Here is a 24,084-nt window from a genome sequence, read left to right as displayed (position 1 = left end):
CCAAACCGCGATAGGTTTGGTCCTCTTTCTCCCCTTCGGCTTCGAAGAAGTATTCCTCTTCTTCGACCGGTTCTGGCGTTGTCGTGGCTCCATTTCCTCGCCTTCCTTTTCCGCGTCGGTCGAAATTTTTGGCGGAATTTTGAATAGTTTCATTTTTTTTGTCAAAATCTTTCTCGCGCTGCAAGATACTCGCCGTCTCGGCTTCGAGCCTCTTCTTTTTCTTTTGTAACTCGGACGCTTGTGTTTCAATGTCGAGATTTTTGGCTTTTCTCTTCGAGCTTGACGACGTTGCAGTTGAAGCTTGTTTTACCCTCTCTTTTTTCGATGTCGAAGAGTCTTTTTCGTGACTGTCCTTCGACGCCTTTGTCTTTTCTTGGGTATTCGCCATCTCGGAGTCCTTGTCTAAGGAACCGAAGAACTGTTTTTGTTTGGACGCGCTTGCGGTCGTCGAATGTTTCGACGCCGAGGCTGTTTTTGAGGACTTGGAGTCACTCTTTCGTGGGTCGCTTGCTCTTTTGGGAGTCGATGCTTCACTTACCTCCTTCGGAGTTTTCTTTTTGACCTCAATGACTGGGACATACGCGTCCTCTTCTCCTTCAGGCCCTTCGGCGACGTTGTCCTCCTCTTCGCTGGAGAGGCCCAGTACTCGAAGCAACGGTGGTGGTCTTTGACCCTGCATGCTGTAATTTGCTCTTCTCGGTCTCTCTCTTAGCCTCAAAGTTTTTTGGGTGAACGCTGAGCATGCGTTGCCATCTTCGCTTCGGTGGTCCAGCGGCAGGCAAAGGTTGCAGACTGGATGCTGATTCTTCTGTGCGTACTTGGTGACAATTGTCGCAGAACTTGAATAGTGTCTTGTCCATTACCGTGCACAGGGAGCCCCCTGTATGCGCATTCTTTGAATGACGTCGAAGATTTGTTTATTCCTCTTCGCTGTGTCCCGGTTTCCAGACTCGAAGGCCGGTACGTCGAAGTTCTTCTCCTGTTGATTTTGTTTATTTTCGTCGATTCTTCTCTCTAATCTTCTGGAGCTCCTCCTGTATCGATCCAGACCCAATGATGGAAAAAAAGAATCTGAAGATGGCCATCAAAGGTGGGAGCTTCTGGAGGAAGCACGTCAATGGCACAGAGGGACACCAAATGGTGGTATGTCGAAGCCCACTAACTAAAAAAAACAAACAACAAAAAAAGAGAAGAGATACTACAATTCCGGACCCAACCACAAGATGGCGGAATAATGCACAGCATAGTGAATCCAGAAAAGATTCACGCTGCGAAATTGCATTTATATAGCGCTTACTACCCCCGACAAGGTGTCGAATTGCTTTTTCGGCGAGTAGCATGCTACTTCGGAACCCATAAAGGATCAGTCTTGAATTAGTATAGTGAAATATGAAAGTAATTTGAGTGGTGGATATTAGTCAGTTATTTGGATTGAGAAGGATAGCGGAGGGATAGAAGAGGGGAAAAGGTTTGCATTTATATAGTGCTTGTTACCACTGATGGGGTGTTGAAGCACTTTTTTGGCGATTAGTACGCTACTATCCTGTAACAAACAAACATACTGAGTTTCACTCAATACTGACTGGACAGTTTTGCTTTAGAAGATTTCAGCCTCGATAAGTGCATCGTCTATGCCACATCCACTGAGGTAACTTCCTTCACACCGCAATGCAACTTTTTTCATGTGAAAAATGTCCATCATAGGATAAAGATCATCAAATTCTACTGGATTGCTCCAAAAAATGTCAGCTATACGGAAAACACCTGCATCACAGAAAATTGGCAGGATAGGCCGGTCTTCAAGCTAAGCACGCACATTTTTTAACTTTTTGTTTTAGAGCTGTGTATACTGTTGCATAGTTTGTGACTGGAGATGCTATTACTGGTATTAACCCAATCTTCCTCAGTAGGATGGTATTCTGGGAGATAAGAGCATGAAATCCAGCCCCCGAAGGAACTGGCTTTTCTTCATCCTTAAGTCCGCACCGAATAAGCGATATGATAAATTCAGTTAAATCAGCTTTGCGGACCGAAGCATCTGGTAAAAGAAGATCCATGTCCTCAGCCACTTTGAAACTTTTTGGTAGACTGGAACATATTGATGGCTTGTAGTGATTTTGCACACATTGGCAAGGCAGTTGGGTTATAAGTTTGCAACTTAGTTTGGTTAAGCCTACAGCTGACACTGCTTGTTCTCCAGCAGTTACAGTCTTGAAAAAGCACCATGGCAGTATCGTGTGCTGGATGTCCAGGCAAAAATAAGCGATCTTCAAAATCAAAATTATCAAGAGCACCAATTGTAAATCCTTTCCTGGTAAAGTGATTTGGAAGTGGTGTGCCACCGGATTCACAAGATTTTACAGTATGAGCTGCTAACAAATTCCTGCTCCGTACTAGGTCTTCATAACTTGTTGATACACCAATCCTTTACATTGAAGCGATTAGCTCTCTACGTTTGCACTTGTGATAAATTGCGTGGGCAGTCATCACGTGTAGGGGAGTTTTCTTATTGCCGTGATCTAATTCATAAAACATAATTTGGAAAAGACAGTACACTTGTGCACAGCACAAGCCTGTCAGTTCATGGGATTGTATTCCACTTCTTCGCTCCTATCTTCAAAGCCAACATCAACATTGTAGGCTTCTGTACCGAACTCATGAACTTTAGTTTCTAACAGTTTTGCTTTGCTAATATTAAACAATAATGTAAAAAATGTTAAGACATCATCAGGCATTCTTGTTTGCGGAGTTCTGGGGCATCACAAAATTTGTCATTACGTCCAAAATCTAAATCTTTCAGGGCAGGAGAAGTGGCTCATTCTTTTTGTTAGATTGATAAATACATTTTCATCAATGCTGACCATTATTTTTCTGATCTCACTGAATGTGAACCCATAGCCAGCACTCAAGAGTGGCTTTAAAACTAAATTTGTTTTTTCAAAGAGTGCAAACTTAACCGAATTCTTGCGGTTACTTTGCAGCTGGGCTCAGTGTACATTCATATTTTAATTCATATTTTCAAACGTATGCACGCCTGCAGTTCGGATGGGCATACAAATCTGCTGCAAATACATTCACCACGCTGTTTAGATCAGCTACTCGGCTGAAAATGTAATCTTGGAAGAAACTGGCTGCAGATAAAAACATGTTTGCCGTTTGAGACTCGCATACTCTGTACTTTGTTCTTTTGTCAATCCATTTGGCCCTTGTTCTGATTAAACCACATAACACATTGAAGGTGCTCTGCTTTTTCATCAGTTGTTGGAGGTGGGTGAGGGGTAGCCATCGATCTTCTAAGTGGATGGGCATTCGGTTTGGTTGTCGTCGCTTTCTGACAAGACTGAGATTCTTGTTGTGATTCATTGATTTCTGGTATTATTTTTTCCCACTGTATACGAATTGTAGCACTTGTTGTTACAATGATAAATATTTGATCATCTTCACCCATCAGTTTCAATCTCTTGTTAACTTCGTCTTGCCGTATTTCTGCAGCATCTCAAATTCTCTTCTGTCCACCCGCAGTTGATGTTAGCTTTTCTTTCAGATTAGTTTGGCATATGACACATTTTTCTTTGTTGAAGGAGTCCTCAAATTTTATAGTTAGCAACACTTTGTGAGGAGGAAAAGATCCTCTGCTACCACCTGCTATGCTCATGTTTACAAATTTGAATCAACGACAAACCTGAACCAGAAACATTATTAAAATAAATTACCAATAAGAAGGCTAAAACACATCATTATAGAACCCCCTTTTGGAAAATGGCAGGAGGGTTGCTCGGAGGAGTTATTTTCTGTCTTTAGAAGACTACTTGGCCCCCAAAACCTGTTTTGACACTAAAATGAAGTATATAGGTCATTCCTGAAATATTACATCATCACTGCAACACATCTGCCATTTTTTAAAAAGTCGTCCAGAATAATTTGGCCATGGTAAGCAATGTCTACCCAAGCTAAAAAAATGAAAATTTCTGGACAACAATTTTTTATGGAGGTATATCAAGAGGCCAGGATTACGTAATAATATGTCACTAGAATCTGTGAACATGTGTGTTCTACTGCTTAAGGTAGAATTACACTCATATAAAGTGGCAGAGATATTTGTTTGAAGTCCTCTACCAGGTGACTTAGGGTGATGAGATCAGGGCATTCATAGCAGACTAGATAGTCACATACCTATAAAAGCACCTTCCATAGTATCCTCACAAATATTAACCTGGTATGCATCTATTGCTTTCTGCCATTGTGGATGAGTAGAAGCAGGGAGGCAATCCATGAGACACTAGGACCTGAAAGCTCTTCTCTCTCGACACATTTGCTCACATAACAAGCACTTGGCACAAACTGGCTCCACTAGGGCACAACCTCAAGCAGTGCCTTCTCCTGGGAGCAATATCCACAAGAGAGAAGCCTCGCTCAGGTACAACTTGGGAGAAATCTAAAGCAGTACCACTACTGACTCATGGCCACTTTTGCGTCACAGTATGAGCACTGCAGGCTTATGTGAAGGGACGTTTGACAGTGCAGCTGTAAAAGCTCTAACAACAAAGAGGAGCATTATGGAAGACACCCAGAAGATTGCTGAAAAAAGGGCATTTCTTATCTGTACTATGAAAAATACTGATGTCAAAAGTAACACATTGTCACAATTTATTTGACCATGTGCTAGCAGTAGATTGCTTGATAGCAATTCCACCTTGCTGACCTAGATTGGTTTTCTTGTTGGAAGGTGTTCTATTTTTGTTTTAAAACTTTGTCATTAAAAAAAGAAAAAACAGCAGCCAAGCCAAAAATACAGTGGAGAGGCATAGTGTGCACTCTAAAAGTACACTTGTTGTTTATGCTTTGTCTCACTGCCCTCTCCTTCTCAAAGGTCCTTTACCACACGCTTACCTCCCCTACCGGCGACAATGAGTCATCTCCGTCACCATCATTAAAGATAGGAAACCCAACATGGATGCTTGTTTCCAGACCAGGGAAAACTTGGCATGGCAGTTCGGGTTGACTGTTCCCAATAGGAACAGGGTCAAGACTGATTTGCATATGGCTTGGTCCAAACTGGGGTGGCTTAGTGGGCAGAAGGACGATGATGGATTAAAACCAGATCTGGGACTGGGGGCTAGTGTCTGAAAAGTTTCAGCACTCGGCCCATTATTTAATTGTGTTTGCATTATTAAAGCTAGGCAGGTCACTGCTGAAGAGCTGGGATTGTATTCTATTCACTAATCATGACAGCATCCAGAACGACATCTGACAAGCAGGAAACTTAACTAATCAGTCAACAACAGTCCAATTCTCCTTAGGAACGTACATTTTAAGAGCCTGTCAGATAAGACTAAGAACTGATGGCGAAGATTAGATTTTCAACATCATGACAGCTTGTTATAAACAAAATTAAATTGTTACTGCTCTTTCATGTGATATGCTGATTACTGCGTTTCTACTGCCTAAGCTAGAAGGAGCATGGTGTGTAAAAATTATAGCACTTAGGATATGGTATATTCCCAATCCGGGATGAAACTTGATTTTATTGTACTGCTATTTAATAGTTTTTAACTGCAATTATTAACTTTGTAAATGTTAAACTATCCGAATTTTATAAATTTAGATAGAAAATGTGTTTTTATGATCTTCGCACTTATTTGTATGCACTTTTATTTAATGGGATTGGCTTTGTGACTAAATAAAAATAATGTACAAAAAAATGGGTAGAAAATAGCATTTCAGAAGAGCGCTTTAAACGTCTATCATGTTATAGTACATTGTAATTAATTACAGCCTTCATTAACAAGCTCCACCAAATGTGGAAATCATGCAAAAAAATGGGTTCTATGGTGTGTGATAAAATGATCGACTTGCGTTCTGTGGCCAATGAATAGCCGAAGAAGAGAAAGATTCCCTAGTGACACACTCAGGTGATGTGCACAAGGGCAAAGGATATGTATTGAAGTGCACAAGAAATTGTGAATAAAAAAATCTAAAGCCTTGCTTTGTGCAAGGAGTCACTTCAAATAATATGAATAGCGTTTGCTGAGCCAGGATTTTAGACACATTTGAGTTTGCAATAAAAAGTTGTGATATTTGGCTCCTTTCGCCCCCCCAACAAATACAAATGTTGGTACCTACCGGCTTTGTGAAATATTTGTACAGGTATGCACTTCCAAGTATCACGCCGGCTAGCATAAAAGCCAGTCCAAAGCACATGCACCAACACCATGCTCTTCTTTGTCCAATTGGCACCACTTCATATGGGTCCTACAAATAAAAGAGAAAGAAGATCTGTGAACCCATTTCATACATTAAGAATCTGAACTCTTGATGCGCTGTGTAAACAGACAGCAAGCCAGATAAACCTTGAAGTCTAACATCAACTTTGTAAATTATATTTGAAAGGAAAACTTTTTGCAGAGCACTTAACAGCAAAATAAAACTGGTGAACAATGCCCACGCTTTTTTGGAGTAAAAGTGATCAGTTTCTTGGGGTAAAAAAACTACCAATAATCGTCAGAAGTCTATCGGTATGTCCACTTCACTCCCCTGTAGGACGACAGAACAACTCATGGTTTCTGAAGCTAAAAATTGAACGCTTCTCATGGACAGTAGAAATCCCTCGACCTTCAGGCTACTTATGCCGCACTAAGATAGCCAGTACCATACAAGTGCACTGAATTTATCGTTTCTACTGCATATTACGGAGATTTCCTCCCATGTCTATCACTTGCTATATTATGGAGCTGTAGGATATATGGTGAAAGCTATGAGAAGTTGTCAATCTAAATAGCAGGCAGGAGACTTACACCTCGGTGTGATCTTTGCTCTTGCCCGATTTCATTAATCCCACATTACTTGACACTATAAGGAAACAGGTTTAGTTGAGTGACGCGAAGAGAATGTGCCTCCTAAGTTGGGCCCACTCTCCAGGGCGGAAAAGCGGTATATGAGCAGCAGTACAGCACAGAGGCTCTAAAGTATAGGCATTCTCAATTACCCAAACCAAAGCTTCTAAGAACTCATGACCTCATTATTTTATGTTGGTTCCCTCCAAACACGCAGCTCTATTGAACGATTGCGGAAGATATTGCCTGCTAGGAAGGAAGTTTTATAACCATCTCTGTCCATCTTGTCTTGTGTGAGCCTTAAATACGCTTAGTATACTCTGAACCGCTCATAGACCTGGTCACGGTTGAGGAACGTCAGGCTGCAAACATCAGCCAAACAACAAATTACAGAGAATGTGATAATTACCTTGAAGTAATTAAAAGCATCTAGTAAACACAATATTTCTGATAGATTGGTATGTGCTGTATTACAGCTGTTGTGACTTTAAGGCTGCCCATTCTCCTTGTACTGAATTACTCACATTTACAGCAGAACATTATTTCTCAAACAGGCCCATACGCTCAATACAATATACAAAATTAGCAGTAGATTAGAGAACATTTTAATAATACACCTACCTGCTAGTTTGGCCTTTCTCACTGAGGTGTCCTAGTTGAATCTGGAGAGGCAGAGATTTCTGATCAACATCAAAAGAACAATTATACCTTACACAACTCAAATCTCTACCCGTTGATACACAATGGGAACCTCTATACTCCCAGATGCCTACCTCAAAGGTTATCCATTTTTGGAGGTTCACATAATTTCCAATGCAAAAACAAAAAGAACTATCTGAACACCATCTTTCAAGAAGAACATTGAACAGATCTTTCTCAGATAACACCCAGAATTTGGAATGCTCTACAAGGATCTGCCCTGAATGCTTCTTCTTTTTCTTATCTTCACAGGTCTTCTAAAAACACGTTTATTGGGAACTATTTTCTGAGTGGTAAAAGTCTTGTTTGTCTCTTACGAGTGACTACACCACTAGTATTCTTCCGTTTACTTTCAAGACTGCATATGAATTTCTGAAGGTTTATCACACCTTTAGGTTCAAGACTCTGCTAATTTTCCAACCTTTCTGAACTGTTTAACTACTGCTGACTTTCCCTTTAGAAGTTCCTGTTGTCGCTTTCGAAGGACAGTTAGGTCTAGACGTATACATCTTAATGAATGTGAAGCACTAACTGTGGTCTCTAGTATATGGCCATGCCTGTCTTGAGATGAAATAGTAACTACGCTTTGTATTTACACTCTCTAGGGCATACACTCATAGTTTATCTTAAACTTACCTGTCACTGTTTTACATTCCTATCCAGCTTATCCCAAACACCTGCATGGTTTACATAGCTGGCAACATTCCCATTCCCAATATGTGATTTAGGACTCCTATCTAGGTTTTTCCTTTGAACTCTTGGACTTGTAGTCCTGTTTTATAGTGGAATAAACAAGACTACAAGAAAAGACGTGGACTGGAGCAGCATAACCATGCACGGCCTTGGCAGAGCTGTTTTTACTTGCAAACATATTTATACATTTATTACATATTTAATCTCCTTCAGTTTCAGTTACAATTGCCAACCAACTGGAACCACAATGAAAGCAGTATCGCCTCGGTTCCGGTGGTATGGAAGGAAGTGCAGATGTTGCCTGCTTACCCAAAGAAATGTTGAAGGTCCATGCTGCCAATCCATGCTTCTTTAATTTTTTTCACAGTCCATATACAAAGCCTGAATAAAATCCTGATGCAAAACTTATGCCGCGGTCTAAAGTAGTTTAATGAAGCCATAAAAGCTTCTTTAAATGTTGTAAAGTGAATCCCAGTACCTCTAGCACAGGCTACATATTTCCCAATGTAATGAGCTACGGATGTAGGGATGGTGTGCACGGGCATGACGTTTCACTTGGCTTTTTCGTCCTTACTCTGCAATCAGCCAAACTGATTATCTCAGGAACTTCCTGATGCACATTACTTTAACTATTCTGATATTCATCTTATAACTGTTTATTCAGGGAAATTAACTAGTAGAGAGGCTGAGAGGTCAAGTGAAGGGTAGGGAGGTGGACTGGTCAAGTGAACATATGACACCAAACTAAGGATGAAACGTAAGCATCTTGTAATCCCTCTATCCAGTAATCAATTACTGTACTGTATGCTAATTATACTGCCACATTCACTCCAGCAAGGATTAAACCCCACTGTACTATCTTGCGGACAAATTAATCACATATTAACCCCTTCAGCGCGGCGGGAATTCCCCCGCGGTGCTGAAGGGTTCGAGCGCGGGCGGGGCCATGACGGAACGGTTCCGTCATGAGCACAGCGCAACCGATGCTCATGACGGAACCGTTCCGTCATGGGCATGGAAGGGGTTAATTTGTCATTTTGCTCAGCTGTTTACACAACAAACCGTTTTAGGGAAAAGACATTGGTTCGGATACCCCCCTATCAATAACTCATTCATTCAATAAATCTTCATTCGGCTTGAACAGCCATAAAAGAATACAATAATACAGATATCAATGAAAATATTCAATGGATCAATTACTGAAGCTTACAATTACAGCATACAATAAATGGGCGTACAGTAATAAAACCTGCATCATTAAAAAACATTCAATGGGTCAATTACAGCAGCATCAACTGACATCGCACAATAACTGGGCACACACTTAAAAGTTTCACAAAGAGAACTATTGACCATATCGCTTCCTAATGTAAAGAGCTTCTCTAGTAACATTTATAGCAGCTAAGCAACTTCCGGGTTTCCAAGTTGGTTACAAATCTATAGCCTTCAAGATAGGAATTAAAAGAGCACCAAACAAGGACCATAAACTTTCTTCTGACAGATTTATAAAGTGCACAAAAAAATAGAAAGTGCAAAGTGCTTTGACTCGAGGTACTGTCACATGGGCATGGTGGAAGGTTATCCTGCCACCCGCCTTGGATGGACTAGAAATGCCACTAAGAAGTGTACAGTACCCAAATGTATTCTTGTCAAATAAAATCTGTATTGAGTATTTTCTATAAAACTAAGATAAAATTGTATCTCAAAATTTAAAATCATGTGCTCCAAATTTGCATTTGTTTGCAAACGCGCTTGTCCTGGGCCTGTTCACAGTAGGCAGTCTTAACTAAGGCTTTCGCTACACATGGTATTTAAGTTGATTCTTCAAAAAGCCCACTGAGCCTCAGCTCCTTAAAACTGCAGCGTATATATGCAAGCCAGGGACTACTATCAGCGTTATCCAGTGCCAAACAATCATGAACGAGGAGCCTAAAGAATCCTAATTCTATAGCTCTATTGGTTTGTTGAGCCTTTGAGATTAGCAGTGGGTCTCAACTTAGCTGCGAGTTAAAAAGAAGACCCAAATAACAAATGTTATATACTTTAACTGCCAGATTCCCATGGATGTAAAAAGCCTTGGACGTAGTTCTTTTTGGCCCACATACAATTACGTAGAATTTATTTTCAAGTCCATAGCGGACATAAATTGGAGAAAGGCATCCAGAGCTTTTTGCAGACTTTTTGTTGTTCTAGCTAAGATGACTGCATGATCTGCGTAAAGAAGAAGGGGGATAGGCCGAGTGCCCATTCACGGTAAATCCAACTTCTCTTGCAGTAAGTGGGTCTCTAAACCATTTATGTAGATCAATAATAAAAAGAGAGCCAAGATGCATCCTTGCCAGATGCCCTAGGTCGAAATATAGAGGGGGTACACTCACCTCCCGGGCCAATCTGAATCTTCTCCGTAGTATTAGAACACAGTATCAAATGCAGTATCCAGAGGAGAATGACTAGGGGTTCCTCCACCCCCATGTACCTTATTATTTCCCAGAGTTTGGCACAGTTGACGGTGTTGAATGCACTCGACAAGTCCATGAATGTTAGATGTAGAGAGCTCTTCATGGACTTGGTATATCTGCCCACAATAAGTGACAAAGTTAGACACTGCTCAACCGTTCCCATACCCTGTCTGAAGCCGTATTGAACCTTTGAGAGGATGTTATTTGAGGTACCCATCCTTCTGGGCAAAATAAAAGGAACCTCACTATTAACTAGAATCCAGAGGAGCGAGGTGGGACCGTGAAGCTCAATCAAATTACAACATGCCACACAGAAGAACTCAATTGTGAGAGCTTATAATGTTTGGGCCTGGAATACTCTTTAAATTATTCATGAGGTGCAGTATAAAAACATAAGGCGGAAGAGAACAGCATCTGTAGCCCGAAACACTGTAGTATGTAAGACTTATTCTACAACCCAGAAGGAAGCAATTGACTGCAAAACGTTCTCAGCAACACTTCCAGGGCTGAGATGACGAGTCCCTGGACCTGGGGAACAGGAAGCGCCGGCAGTCACATTTTGCATTAGCGGCCAGTCGTGACCAGAGAGCAGCTACAGCATGCATAGGCGTACATATGTTTTGTAAAGGCAGGCATAAAAATGTCCTTGTCCCTTTGCTAGTCAATGGGCGGGCTGCCCTCTCTCTCCACAGCTCACTATGACTAGCGCAGCCTGATTTTTACCAAAAATAAGCATTGCTCTTTGTAATCAGGGAATGAGAACGGCAGGGACACATGGAGTTTCCTTCTAGAACAAAAGGCCTTGTGCATTCCCCATTTTTGACTGCAATCCAAAGTATTACTCTTTGACTTGAGGCGATCTGTGAAAATTACCTGTTGCTCGAGCCAAGAAATGAAGCACAAAGCTGTCCGCAGATTCATTCCAAATACTTCTGAAACAAGTTGAAACTCCTCTTACAAGCACAGGAATGCAGTGCTCTCTGTACAAACTACAGACAATAACCACTTTAGTTCGAATAACTTTATTTCGGTTACAAATATATAACCATAAAAGTACATTCATATAAACACATATATAAAATATCCACAAATAAGCCACAGAAAAATCACAAGACAAAGGATGCGTGTTTAAAACAAACAAAAAATACACATTTGATTATTAAATAAACAAAATCTATGTGAAAAATTATAATTCTCATTAATGACCATAAAGTACATACCCATTTAAAGGTCTGTCCAATGTGTCATGTGCCATGCCCAATTCATTCTATATATCGCTGTACAGCCCAATATTAAACAATAAAAGAACAATGATAGAGATAATGGCGCTATTATATACAACTTTTTAAGCAGGTTAAAACATCCTAAAATAAGTAGAAAACACTGTTATATGAGAAACATACCTAGCTAGGTTAACATTATAATATTAAAAACGACTGCATAAATAATACATTAAAAAGTGCCCATAAAAACCCTATAAGATAAACATTTTAAAAAGGCCTACTTGGGTGCTAGATCAGTTTAAGATTAACAACTGAGAATAAAAGCGTTGAGTTTTACAGAAAACAAAGACTGCACAAGTATTGGCCTCAAGCTCCACATCTATAGAATTAGTCAGTCTGGTAGCTACTAGTGGAACAAATTGCCCTTACATATCAGGTTCAATTTAGGTATCTCAACAAGGCAAACACTATTTATTCTCCTGTGATGGATATTAAAGCTCTGAATCCATGCACTAAATATATGTTTATAAATACTGAAAAAAGGCCATGAAGCGGGTTAGGCCAAAAAACATGCAAGATCAGGGATTCCTAGCCCAGTGGCATATTTAACTAGGAAGGCTCAGTCAACTGAGTGTCTACTATAGAGCACTAAGCTTAACCTATAAACACCAGCAGGGACTACTCATCACTTCCTCCTTCCGAAGTTGAATAAATGAGATCCAGTCCGTTGACTAATAAGAACCCATATTGTTTTGTGGCAAGAAATAAAGAGAAATAATGTTGTGGATTACATAAATGTTCGGTCTATTGCATATCAGTATTCCTCTCAATGATTCTGGCACAATTATGCAGTCCTCTGTGCTTCGCCACGGCAATGGTGGAAATTCTCTTCTAGCAGGGCAACTATCTTCTTTGCATCCTTTTTAGAGTGGTGTCCCATATGGATTCTCCTTTGACAATTTGATAGCTTTTTCCCTATTCTCAGGAAACTACATTGCTGTCTTTCCAACCTCTGACAAATTGTAAGACTTGCTGTCTCGAGTTTAAGGGATTTTGCCTGCAATCTCATGTTTATGGATGAAGCTCAAATTATCTGGTAGTGTCTGTCTCTCCTAGCTCGGACAAAATTTAAGACTTGCTACCTCTTAGATCCAAGGCATATATCCGAGCAGTGGTAAAATGTTGACTACTTGAAAATTATTTTGCAGATTCCGTGCCCAAAACTTATCAACAGGCTTCCATTTCTTTGAACGCATTTTTGTGGAAGAGGTACAAACTGCAGGTAGCTACTTGTTTTCAGAAACATCTGAAGGCTTCACTCTTTTGTTCATTTCGTTTTTGCTCTGTAACAAACATCTACAAATAAGCTTTCTTTGATTTTGTTACTGCATAGTCTGTTCGACTGCATTGCGTATTGGGGCAGGGCAGGGATTTTTCTCTTATTTTTTGGAGAGTGGGATGGAACCTCTCTTTGAGAGGAGAATTTTTGGGTAGAAAAGTCCTTTGTCTATGTATTATTTATTTCCTTACTGATGGTTATTAGTACTGTTTCTATTGTACGGTGCACTTCAGCCAGTGACCTTAGGTTTGCGCTCTAGCACAAGAGATTCAATGAAAGAAAAAACCCCAGTCCTGAGTCACCTAAATCCGGGAGCTACGTTTCATTTCAAAGAACCTTCAACAATCCTTGTTAATTACAGCTTTTTTAAGAATGTCTGTATACTATGATTTTTACCAGTTTGGTAGCGCATGCGGACTACTCTACATCTCATACAGTTTAATAATATTTACAATCTCCTTGTTTGCGTGATAAACTTAGGCAGAGAGGTATTACAAATATTAATTCTTCTCCACCTCCTTGGGATTTTTAGACCACATGTGCCCGTGTCATTTTCCCTCATCACTCTGGCGGAACAATGGGCGGGAACGAAACCAGTGAATGATGATGAAGTCTACACTCTACATGCCAGTCCTCATTTAAGATACCTTTCAAGTCCGTTTCTACAAAGGTCAACAGGATTCCCCGGTACTCACCATATTCTAGAAGATCAGGGGCAGCCACACTTTTGACACTTGTTCATCCACCATGAAAAAGTGTCCACAGTGCAGCCAATAAAAGTCAATTCCTTTAGTGGCTGCCTTTTGCCCTGCCTGTAATATTTAAGTGCAATACAGCATAGGTAAGGGGCAGGCCACATTTGCACTAGGCACACCCCTAGGCAAATGCAGTTCAGTGCTGCACATAGGTCAGCGTGCCCTTCTTCTGTATTCTTCTGCCCATCAGGCGCAAAGTTATACCACCAATGGACATTTTTCCAGAGCCTATTCCATTTTTTACCTCTCAAGACGAGACTCCTCAGTAAACTAATTAATTGCCCAACATTTCTGTCATTACCGGAGCTGACTTAAACACTTCAGTAGTAGGTGCTTGATGAGCAATGCCAACTTCCACTTACCAGCGAGAGTTGCAATAGCGCCTGCAGCTTTTTGATTATATTTTATTTACAAATTCTGAAAAACAACCAAGGTTGACAGAGTAAGATTGGGAGTGAGAGGGAGAGTGACAGCAAGTCCCAAACATTGCACTTGAACCTGTAGCATACCCTTCCAACTAAAATGAAATCATGCATTTCCTGTAGTAGGACAATGTTGAAATATAGTTAGAGGCATGTTTAAAGTTAAATGCAAACATTGCATCTCATTCTCTAACAGCGGGAAATATTTAGGCTAAATTTATCATATCTACTTAATTTCTTTCAGCATCCACGTCATCCATTGGTCTCTCAATTTGAGGCAGTTATTGAATTTGGAGTTTCCTGTGTCTCTGTGGTTTCCAACTGGAATATTATCTGTGTGTTGTTGGCATAACTGTAGCAGATGATCACACGCTCCTATTAGTTCTGGTAATAGGTTGATGTATATGTTGTAGAGGTGTTGAGAGATGACAGATCTTTCGAGGAGGTCCTCCTTTTTAATTCATTACATGTCGAGGAGAAAGGTAGCATATATGTGTTAACCCTGTCCTCAGGATAGGAGCAGATGCAAGCCAGAATTATACCACTAATACCGATTTGAGTCTGAGAATTTAGGTTTGATGGTCAACCTTGTAGAAAGTGGTCGGAAGATCGTGAAGTAGTAGTGCTGTGAGGCCATTTTTGTATGCTGTGGTAAGTAGGGCAGATTATGTGCATTTTCCTGGCGGAATGCTGTTCGGTAGTCTGAGAGTGAGCTGTTGTATTCTAGGAATGGAAAGAGCTGGGGCAATGCTGCTCTTTCAATTAGTATACTAAGGAAGGGTCCTTTTGAAACTAGTCTATAGTCACTATGGTCTTTTGGATCCAGGTTGTTCTTGAATAATGGCCGTACCTATGCTTTATTTTCTATGGAATGATTCCTGTGGATAAAGAATCATTGATTATGTTCATTGCTGGTACAGCAGGCGAGGATGATAACGTTTTCTTCAATCTTTGCTGGGGAGAGGAATCAGAAGCTGTGACAAGATCCTGACATTCTGTCATCATTATTTCCTGAAACGGCCAACAGAGATGGACATGTTTTTTTTTAGCAAGTTCCCACTTTATTGCAGAAATCCTGAGAGTGAAAAGTAGTTATAGGACTGCTTTCATGATTACAGTATTCAGACAGCATTTTATGGAGTTTTCTAGTTAGGTATTTGGCATTGTAGATCCTGCTTAATCTGGCACTTTCTTTGCCTTTTTTATGAATGGTTTATGCATTCTGTTGTTCCTGTGTAGACACATTTGGCCAAAAGGGGTAATTGTTTTTCAGACATTCCACTGGAGTGTTGAGATTTGTTCTCTTTTCTTTTTAAGCCTTCATTCATCCACAGAGCTTTCTTTATCTTTTTGGCCTATGTTGATGTTTTAGAGAATTATTTTGTCAAACGATAGGGAAAACCAGTCATATAGCTTTTTTTATTTTGTCTATTGCCTTCAGTTGTGTGTTTGTAGCTAGATGAGTTTCCAAATCATCCCTATTTAACTAGGAAAGGATCCTGTTTGAGAACACAATGAGGTACCAATCAGTCCAACAGACCAGGGAGCACCACGGCTTTTTATTTTGTCGAGCATGCTACATAGATCAGCCCTGTGACAGTCAAGAGAAAGCGGTGTGTGGCAAAGTTAAAACAATAGCATTTGTGGAGGCATTTTTAGTTTGTCAAACCAGATGTTTTGCTCGCCAAGGATGCATAAACTGTAATGACCGACTGTTTCAAAATTCCATCTAAGAAGGCCTGTAAAAGATCTGCTATTGGGTGGGGGTCTGTAAAGCAGGAGGAAAATGCAAGTGAATGTAGGATTGAGGTTGGCAGCTTTGTAGCCTTGTATTATAATATTGTTGCTTTGGTGGCTATCATTGTTTTCTAAAAAATAATTACAAATTCTCCTCCTATCTTTCACTGACAATGATAAGTAATGCTTTGATACCTTTATGGGACTGCTTCATGTAACATAGGAGCCATATCCTCTCCCTCTCTTTGATGAATGGTAGGTCTGGTTTGGAGTATGCAAAAATGTTGTTGTTCTTGCTCATGGATTGCACGTTCATCCGCATACAATTTAGCTGGGGTACAGTGCATTTAAAGGCAAAATGGATTGAACTCAGATTAGTGTTTGAATATTCCTTTGTGATCACCTTATGTTTGTGGTGCTTGATGGGTGAAGGTTCTTCCTCTTGTGAACTAAAGGATAATGACATTGGTTGGGTAGCTGAGGAGCTCATGCACCAACTACTGGAGACATCCTTGCACAGTGGGCAGTCATTGTCCTGTTTCAAAGATAGTTAATAAAGATTTCGTGGGGTCATTGTGAAGAGGTGAGTAAGAGTCTGTGTATCTAGGGAAAAGTTGCTAGGGGGCAATTGTGGTTTGGCGCTATGTTGAGGGTATGTTGAGACTTGTTGTGTTACTGATAAAGTGTTGTGTAGCTTGCAACAGAGGTAGTACTTGAGTTTCTTACACCTTTAGCTCTTCAAATTTGGCAAATAATGATAGGCAAGGGCGAGTGATTTGGGAATGAGTTGCAGTATGCTGTTCCACATGGGTGTTTCACAAAGTGTGACTGTAATCGAGTGCTAGCATGTAGGTTTGTGGGAGGATGAGAGGCGACATGAGCAAGAGTGTGCGCGTATGCTGCTTGGCAAAGTTTGTGTTTGAAATTGTAACAGTGATTGCTGGTGTTGAAGAGAAATGTATGCCGATTGTGTACTTATGGAGTGCAATGCGTTGGTCATTCAAAATTTAGAGATGGTTGTGGTGATGGGAGTTTGTTTTTATTTGTAGTGCTAGTGAATTAATTTGTCTGAGAATTCATTAGTAACTAAGAGGGATGTGAGAACTGCAGATGAGATGAGGAGTAGAGTTACTTGGTGGTGGTGACTATCTATCTAGGTTTGATTGTTTACACATTAGAAACAGCTAACGTTCAGTTCACCATGCCATACAATAATCATTATTATCATTAACAAGGCAAAAACAAAAACAGGAGCTGTAGTAGTTATTTTAACGAAAGACACACAATTGATGGACGGAATGCAGAACAAATCAAAATATTCACCCCCAGTCAAAAGATCTGGGTTAAATCCATCATTCTTTTGCTCACCATGCCACCCCAGTTTAGACCTGGCCATGAGCAAATCAAGCTATCCTGGCTGAAGAGGGGTGAAACCCCGAAACCGGTCCTAGGATGCTTGTTTCCGGTCCAGGGAGGACCTGGCTTGGCAGTTCGGGCTGGACTGTTCCCATGAGGCACAGGGTCAAGACTGATTTGCATATGGCTGGGTTCAAACTGGAAAGGCATGGTGACCAAAAAAAACGGTGGATTTAGGCCCAGGTCTCTGTACTGGGGTGAATGTATGACATTGTTCTGCATTCTGTCCATCAACTGTTGTTTTTGCAGTAGTTATTTTAACAACCACGGGCAAAGCGAATAGGTCTGGCATTGGCTGCCAGCCTTTTGGCTTTGTCAGTGCATATTTTTTGGTCACACTTTCTGTAAAACGTCATTGCTAGTGGAGCTACCAAGCCCTCATCAATAAAGTTTTATTTAAAAAAACACTGACTGAATGAAATACTGTATATTGGTCTCAAATAGCACACATCGTTATAGTAGACCCTGCCGCTGAAGGAAATAACCTTGTTTGTGGTTGTGATCCTTCTGAGAGAGCAGAATGCTGTCACTCCTGTGAGGTTGGCCAAGGCCTGAAGTGGGCTAACCCACTGCTCCATGTTGTATGCAACTGTTGGTGGAAGAAAAATATAAATGCACAACAGACCAATGGATGAAGAGGTCTGGCTGAAAGCATTTATACGTAAGTATATTATAGTTGTAATTTTACTAAAATCAAAATGCCTTGGTTAACACAAGACCTAAATAACCATAAACAAAACTTTACCTACATATACATACATAGATGGTCTTTGGGTCAGTTGATTCTGTCTGTTCAAGTGTCATTCACATTCGGTCATTTCCCGTGAAAGCATACTTCACGGTGCGATGAGTTAGCCAATTTTTGCTATTGGCTCTATTGCTCTACACGTAATGGCATAATTACATGTGCACATCCATCTGAAAATAAGTCCTCTACAGTGTGTGGCTGGTGGCAAGTTTTTTTGTTTCACTTTTATAGGTCCCCTTCCATTTTATTTCTGTCCATACTATATCAAATGCTTTAGCATTCTGGGATGACCACCACATGCTACCAAATTCTAAAAAGGGTTTAGGAAATCATAAGGAATCGCAATTTGGAAAGGGCATGTTCAGTGTGTCCCTTCCATACAGTGCATCCATTTTTGTTTGTATTAATGTTTTGTGACAAAATTCTGGTCACAGACCAGTAATACTTTGCCATTTGCAAACAGGAAGGGGTCCCCCAGAGACTCCTTCCCCTTTGAGAATGTTTAAAAAAATGTTTTATTTAAAAGCAATCATAGACATGGTGATCTACTTGACCAGTGGCGGCAGTCACTAACAACGAGTGGTAGGCGGGTGGGGGGAGCAGGAGGGGGAGGAAGGACCAAGGGAGGGATGGAGGGGAGATCGTGCAGGGGTCAGTGTTAATTTTAAATAAGAAAGTACCTGAAGCAGGGATTGACCTGAGTAGGCTGGAAAGACGCTCTGCTCAGATTATGGAAGCTGTGGGGTTTCTGAACCTAAATGCGCATGGGCGTTTTAGTCAGCCTGAGACACACGGCCAAACAAATACGCACATAAGGAGTGCACAAGAACTCCTCCTCTCCCATGCCTTGCCTCTCCCTGCACAAGCTGGCTAAGAGCTCGCAAACGAAAAATAAAACGATGCTAGAACATCATTTTATTTTTCATTTGCTGGCTCTGCGCCAGGCAGTGTGGCGACACTCCTCTGCCATTGCGGAGGAGCCACCGCTGCTGCTGACCCCAACAAGCCACCTGTGATGGCTGTCATTCAACATGGGTTGCAAATTGTGACTTACCTTATTAATATTCATGAGATAGGTCAATTTGCAACCCATAACAGGAATCACTAATCAAAATAAAACTTTCATACATTAAGAATAGCGATTACCAAATAGCGATTTAAAATAAATTATTTGAAAAAAGCAATTTTAATCAGTTGTAAATCTGGCCCTTATTTACTGTCTGAAATGTTTTGAAAACCTACTAATAGGTCAATGTGATCTTTCTCTCTCTACTCTCGCTGCCTAATTAAGTCTCATGTTTTTGAAACATAGTATAGAAAATAGGTTATATGAAAGGGGCCACATATTATCGGAAAATATCAGGATCACAAGATACATTTTACTGATCTGTAGATATTTTTACTAAGGTGAATTACGACACTTGAAACATTTTAGTTGCTAATCTGGTTACATATTGTTATGTAATCTGTATTCGAAAGGTTTAGTTTAGCAGCCAGATACACTGGATGAAGCAGGAAAATGCACTGTGTGTGATCTGAGTGACAGTCAATATGGCAACACAATGCCAGAAACAGATGCCACAAAATGTTAGGTTTGTGTTCGATTTTAAGAACCACTCTATTATTACTAAAGAGAAACAGTACTTTCAAAGATTTGCCTGAAGGATCCAAAGCTTCAAAGATACAAAATGATTTTGCTTGTTTAATTCGTAAAGCGCATCTAAGACTGGACTCACTAATTGAACAATAAATCATTGACGTAAACCGCCACCAGGAATGCAACTGACCCAGTTCCATGAAGGAGGGAAGCAAATTGCCGAGCCTCTCGCAAGAATAAAGAAGGGAAAAGCCTTTCGTGAAATGAAATTCAGACGGGAAAGAGGCTCTCGTCCCTACAATGGCACTCATTGGTTGCTTCATGGATAATAGGGGTGACCCAACCCTGAGGTGTATCCAATGAAAAGAAGGAGACCACCCAATGTAGTGAAAAGAAGCCATGTTTGAAACCATTTGGGAAGGGTGGGGGTGGGGGGGCTTGTTCCCATCCACCCACAAAGTTCTGCGACATTGACTGAATATATTCATATAATAATCATCAAAAGGAACTATGGAAGTCAACAGTATGCTCTGAGCAGAACACAACCATGCCTGGAATTAAACTGGACATGCAGACACAGGATACTTGGAAATAAGCCTGATTTAAAAGGAATTTGTTAACTAAGATATAAATCAGGTTACTTAAATCATACCGGTACCACAGACCTTTGTCTTTCTTAGGTCTAGTCTATTCAATTATGCATTTTCCTCAAACACAAAACCTAAAAGAGAAGGCGTTTGATGGATGTGTGTTGGAACATCATATCAATCCAGATATGAAGAACACTTTCAGTACCCTTTTCAAGAAAAAGCTGAAGATCCTCCTCTACTAGGAACCCACCCATCCAGAAGTAACTACTTTGATTACTTACACTAGATGGACAACCATGAACCAACAATCATGAGAAGACACCTACTTGTTCGCAAGTCTTTCTGTCTCTCGCTTTGTATCCCTACCCTTCCTATTTTATTATACCCATTCACATAAGATTCTGTTTCTGGTATACTGTGGTTCACTTTTTCATATTCATCCCATCTAATGTATTATTTCCATGTATATACAATTTTGGTTCTGGTCTACTGTGGTTAAATTTTTCTTATTGAGCAATTAGGCACATCTTTTGAATCGGATCTTCAAAGATCAGTTGTCCAAGGCTTCTACTATTGAGCACAGTTTGCAACAATTCCCTGCCTGTGATCCAAAGGATGAAAAATATCCACAAAGGAAAAAAAATGGCACCATCATTTCGATTTACTGCATGACATTAGATAGGCAAAGAAGGTGTCTTCTTGTGCTAAAACCAAGATACATTTACATTGGGTCATTGATCAATTTGATACAGTTTAAAGATGGCGCCCGTATTTTCTCAAAGCGGAATATCCAGCGTCCATATGAAACTAGTGGGCGTGATCCTGTCTGAAGCGCGAGCTCTTCAAATTGAGCGTAGCGGCACTGAGATGGTGCGTGGAGTATAAGCCAGACGCAGGAGTCATACTGGTAAGACGTACCGGTAAGAATGCCTGTGACTTTGCATGTGCATCTGCATTTGGGATTGAATGTGAGCGATAAGATAGAAGAAATGTCCCATGGGGGGTACTTTTGTTGCACTTAGCAACTTACAAACGTCTACATTTCATTGAATGTACCCACGAGCTTGTTGGAACCTTAAACTTGTTGGAAGAAACGAGTGAGAGAGAAACTTTGAACTTCAAGTACAACGTCTGGTGTGTCCTGCAACTGACATTTAATGTATTTACAGGTTGACAAGAAGCAACCCTGGGTGTACGCAGGGGTGGTGTGATATTCTAATGCAGAAACACATGCACCCCCAAGAGGTAGGTTGCCGGTAGGATTATTAAGGGCAACCACCCGGTAAATAGGTTATGAATTCTGAACAATTTTTTAAATGACACACTGAAATGCGTGGTAATATTTTAAATGTCTTGAGATGTCCTAATTGTGTGGCATTTGTCTGTGCCCTGTCTGTCTATTTCTCCCAGGCTCATGATGAAACACTAGTGTGGTGAAGACTGACCACGAGCCCTGACGAAATTGCCGTAAGGTACTTTGGCAATTAAACATATTGGCCTTCCCTAACTAAAGTGATTTGCAACATTGTGTGTTTTTTATAGTTCTTTTTTAATCTGAATATGCTCACAGCATCTATTAAAGTTGGCATTGTCGCCAGTGGGTCCTATCTCATTTTTAGCTTGGATAGGCAACAAATTCCTTTCACTACGGGCTCACAGTGGGATAGCACATGACAAATACTTGCTGTGCATCCCTCTACACAGCACTAGGTTTTCCTGGTTTCACTTTCACCGATTCATTTTTTTTGGTCTTGAAAGTTACCAATGATAGACATGAGCATACTGGGGAGTACCTACCAGCAGCTCCATTGGTGGTGCTTACGTGAGGTACTTTCAGACCTTCACACACCTTTTTCCCCAATGTGCACTTACATTTGGGGATTCAAGTGGGGTTGATAGCCAAACTTCTCTTAAAATTGGACAGTAAAACCCAATTCCGAGTAGCATTTTTTGAAGCTATTCGTCAGTATAACAGTGGAGTACCTTGCCTGTGGGTTTTTAAAAATATTGGTCCAAAATCAGAGCAGGTCCTTGTTGATATATTGTTGTTATGAGTGGAGGGCGACCTGCTTTGTAATTCCCTCTGTTGCTCCATATTGTATATAAAATTTGAACGGCGGCTCAGCCGTGATAGCTTTCTTAAAAAATGGTCTTGAGGCAGACAGTGCCCACAGTGTCGGACTTTTTAGCATTAATTGTACAGTTGTAATTTCTTTGATAGTAGTTGTGATTGACGTCACTAGGAATATAATGGACAGAAATTGTCTAGCATTTTCTGATGAACAGATTGCCCTCATTTTGTCAGGTCCCTCCTTTTTACCAGATGCCCCATTAACTAGCACAACGTTGTGTCAGCTAGAGAGGAATGGGATAAGCGAATACAAAAAAACGCCAAATTCAGGTTGCCCTTCATGGAGCTAAAATGACCAAATATTTGCGAGTAGGTGCAGCGCCGGCAAGTTTGATAGTAAGGATTGAGCCTAAGATCTTCCTAGAGGATAGGCAGTTCCGGTGGATTGGAGTTACATCGCAAACAAGTGCACCCGGGACAGGCTTATTCTTATTATTAACCACCATCACTGACACTAAGGAACAACTAGCACAAATCCAAAGTGACCTAGCAGATTACAAGAATTATATGGTCAACTAGAAGATTAAGGGTTTGAAGCGGACTTTAGACCGGTTCACTCACAAATGGACACTTCTTTACGGTAAAGACAAATACTATCAGCCTGGTACTGAACAGCTATACCAACTGGATTTTCAGAGAGGGGGGTGCGCCAGATTAGAAGTACCCCCAAAATTGGACCTTTGACAATACCAGCAGTGAGGAAGAAGAGGCAAGAGCACAACCCTCCACGTCAAATCCAATAGAGTAAGATTCAATCCCCAGAACAGATCAAACGAAGATCTAGGGGCATTGCAGAGGTCTTTTTTTAGGCAGATTCAGAGAGGCAACAGAGGGGGTGGCCAGAGAGGAAAGGGGAGGGCACGCCAGAGTACGGACCAAACATGGCCGATGTATTCACCTCGGATCACTCGCAGCAGGGGCAGAACACCCTTGTTAGTGATATAGTAGTTAATTTGTCTGATCATCAATTGACTAGTGGGGAGCTCCAGGTTTTGAATAAAGGCCTGGGGTTTGTAGCCACACCCAGACGTGACAATTTCAAATTCAGGATGGAATTTTTTGAATTAATGAGAAAAATCAAACTAAGAAAGTTCTTCGCTGTTAAGAATCAGGGTCCCCCTTCATTGTTTTCACCGAATTTACATCGTCCTGCTCAATTTTGCCCACCCCCATCTCCTCTAGAGGGCCTGAAGTTCATGTCTTTGAACAACTGGTGGTTCAAGACATTGCTATTTTAGAACAATCTGAGAGTCAGCATATTTTTAACAACATGAGCGGTGAGAACTGGCAAGCAATCAAATCCCTACAAGAGAATGAGTTGTTGACTATAAAATCAGCCGACAAGGGCAGTGCGGTGGTGGTGATGATGAATACGAAGGACTATGTGGCAGAGGTTTTGAGATTACTGGGGTCATGCTAGAATTATCAACCGCTGGCACGTG

The 24,084-nt window shown here is 40.8% G+C and overlaps 1 protein-coding gene across 1 annotated transcript in view; it reads right to left on the bottom strand.

The window, feature by feature from the left end:
• ITM2B (integral membrane protein 2B) overlaps positions 1-24,084 on the bottom strand; it is a 123,538-nt gene that overhangs the window by 55,167 nt on the left and 44,287 nt on the right. The window contains exon 2 of the mRNA XM_085621883.1: positions 6,124-6,252. Coding sequence (XP_085478009.1) covers positions 6,124-6,252 — 129 coding nt within the window. The remainder of the gene's footprint in view (positions 1-6,123; positions 6,253-24,084) is intronic.

Source organism: Triturus cristatus, chromosome 8 (genome assembly GCF_964204655.1).
Source record: "Triturus cristatus chromosome 8, aTriCri1.1, whole genome shotgun sequence".
NCBI classification, from domain to species: Eukaryota; Metazoa; Chordata; class Amphibia; order Caudata; family Salamandridae; genus Triturus; species Triturus cristatus.
Note: the sequence above shows the minus strand (reverse complement) of the source record. Positions and strands in the feature narration are given on the sequence as shown.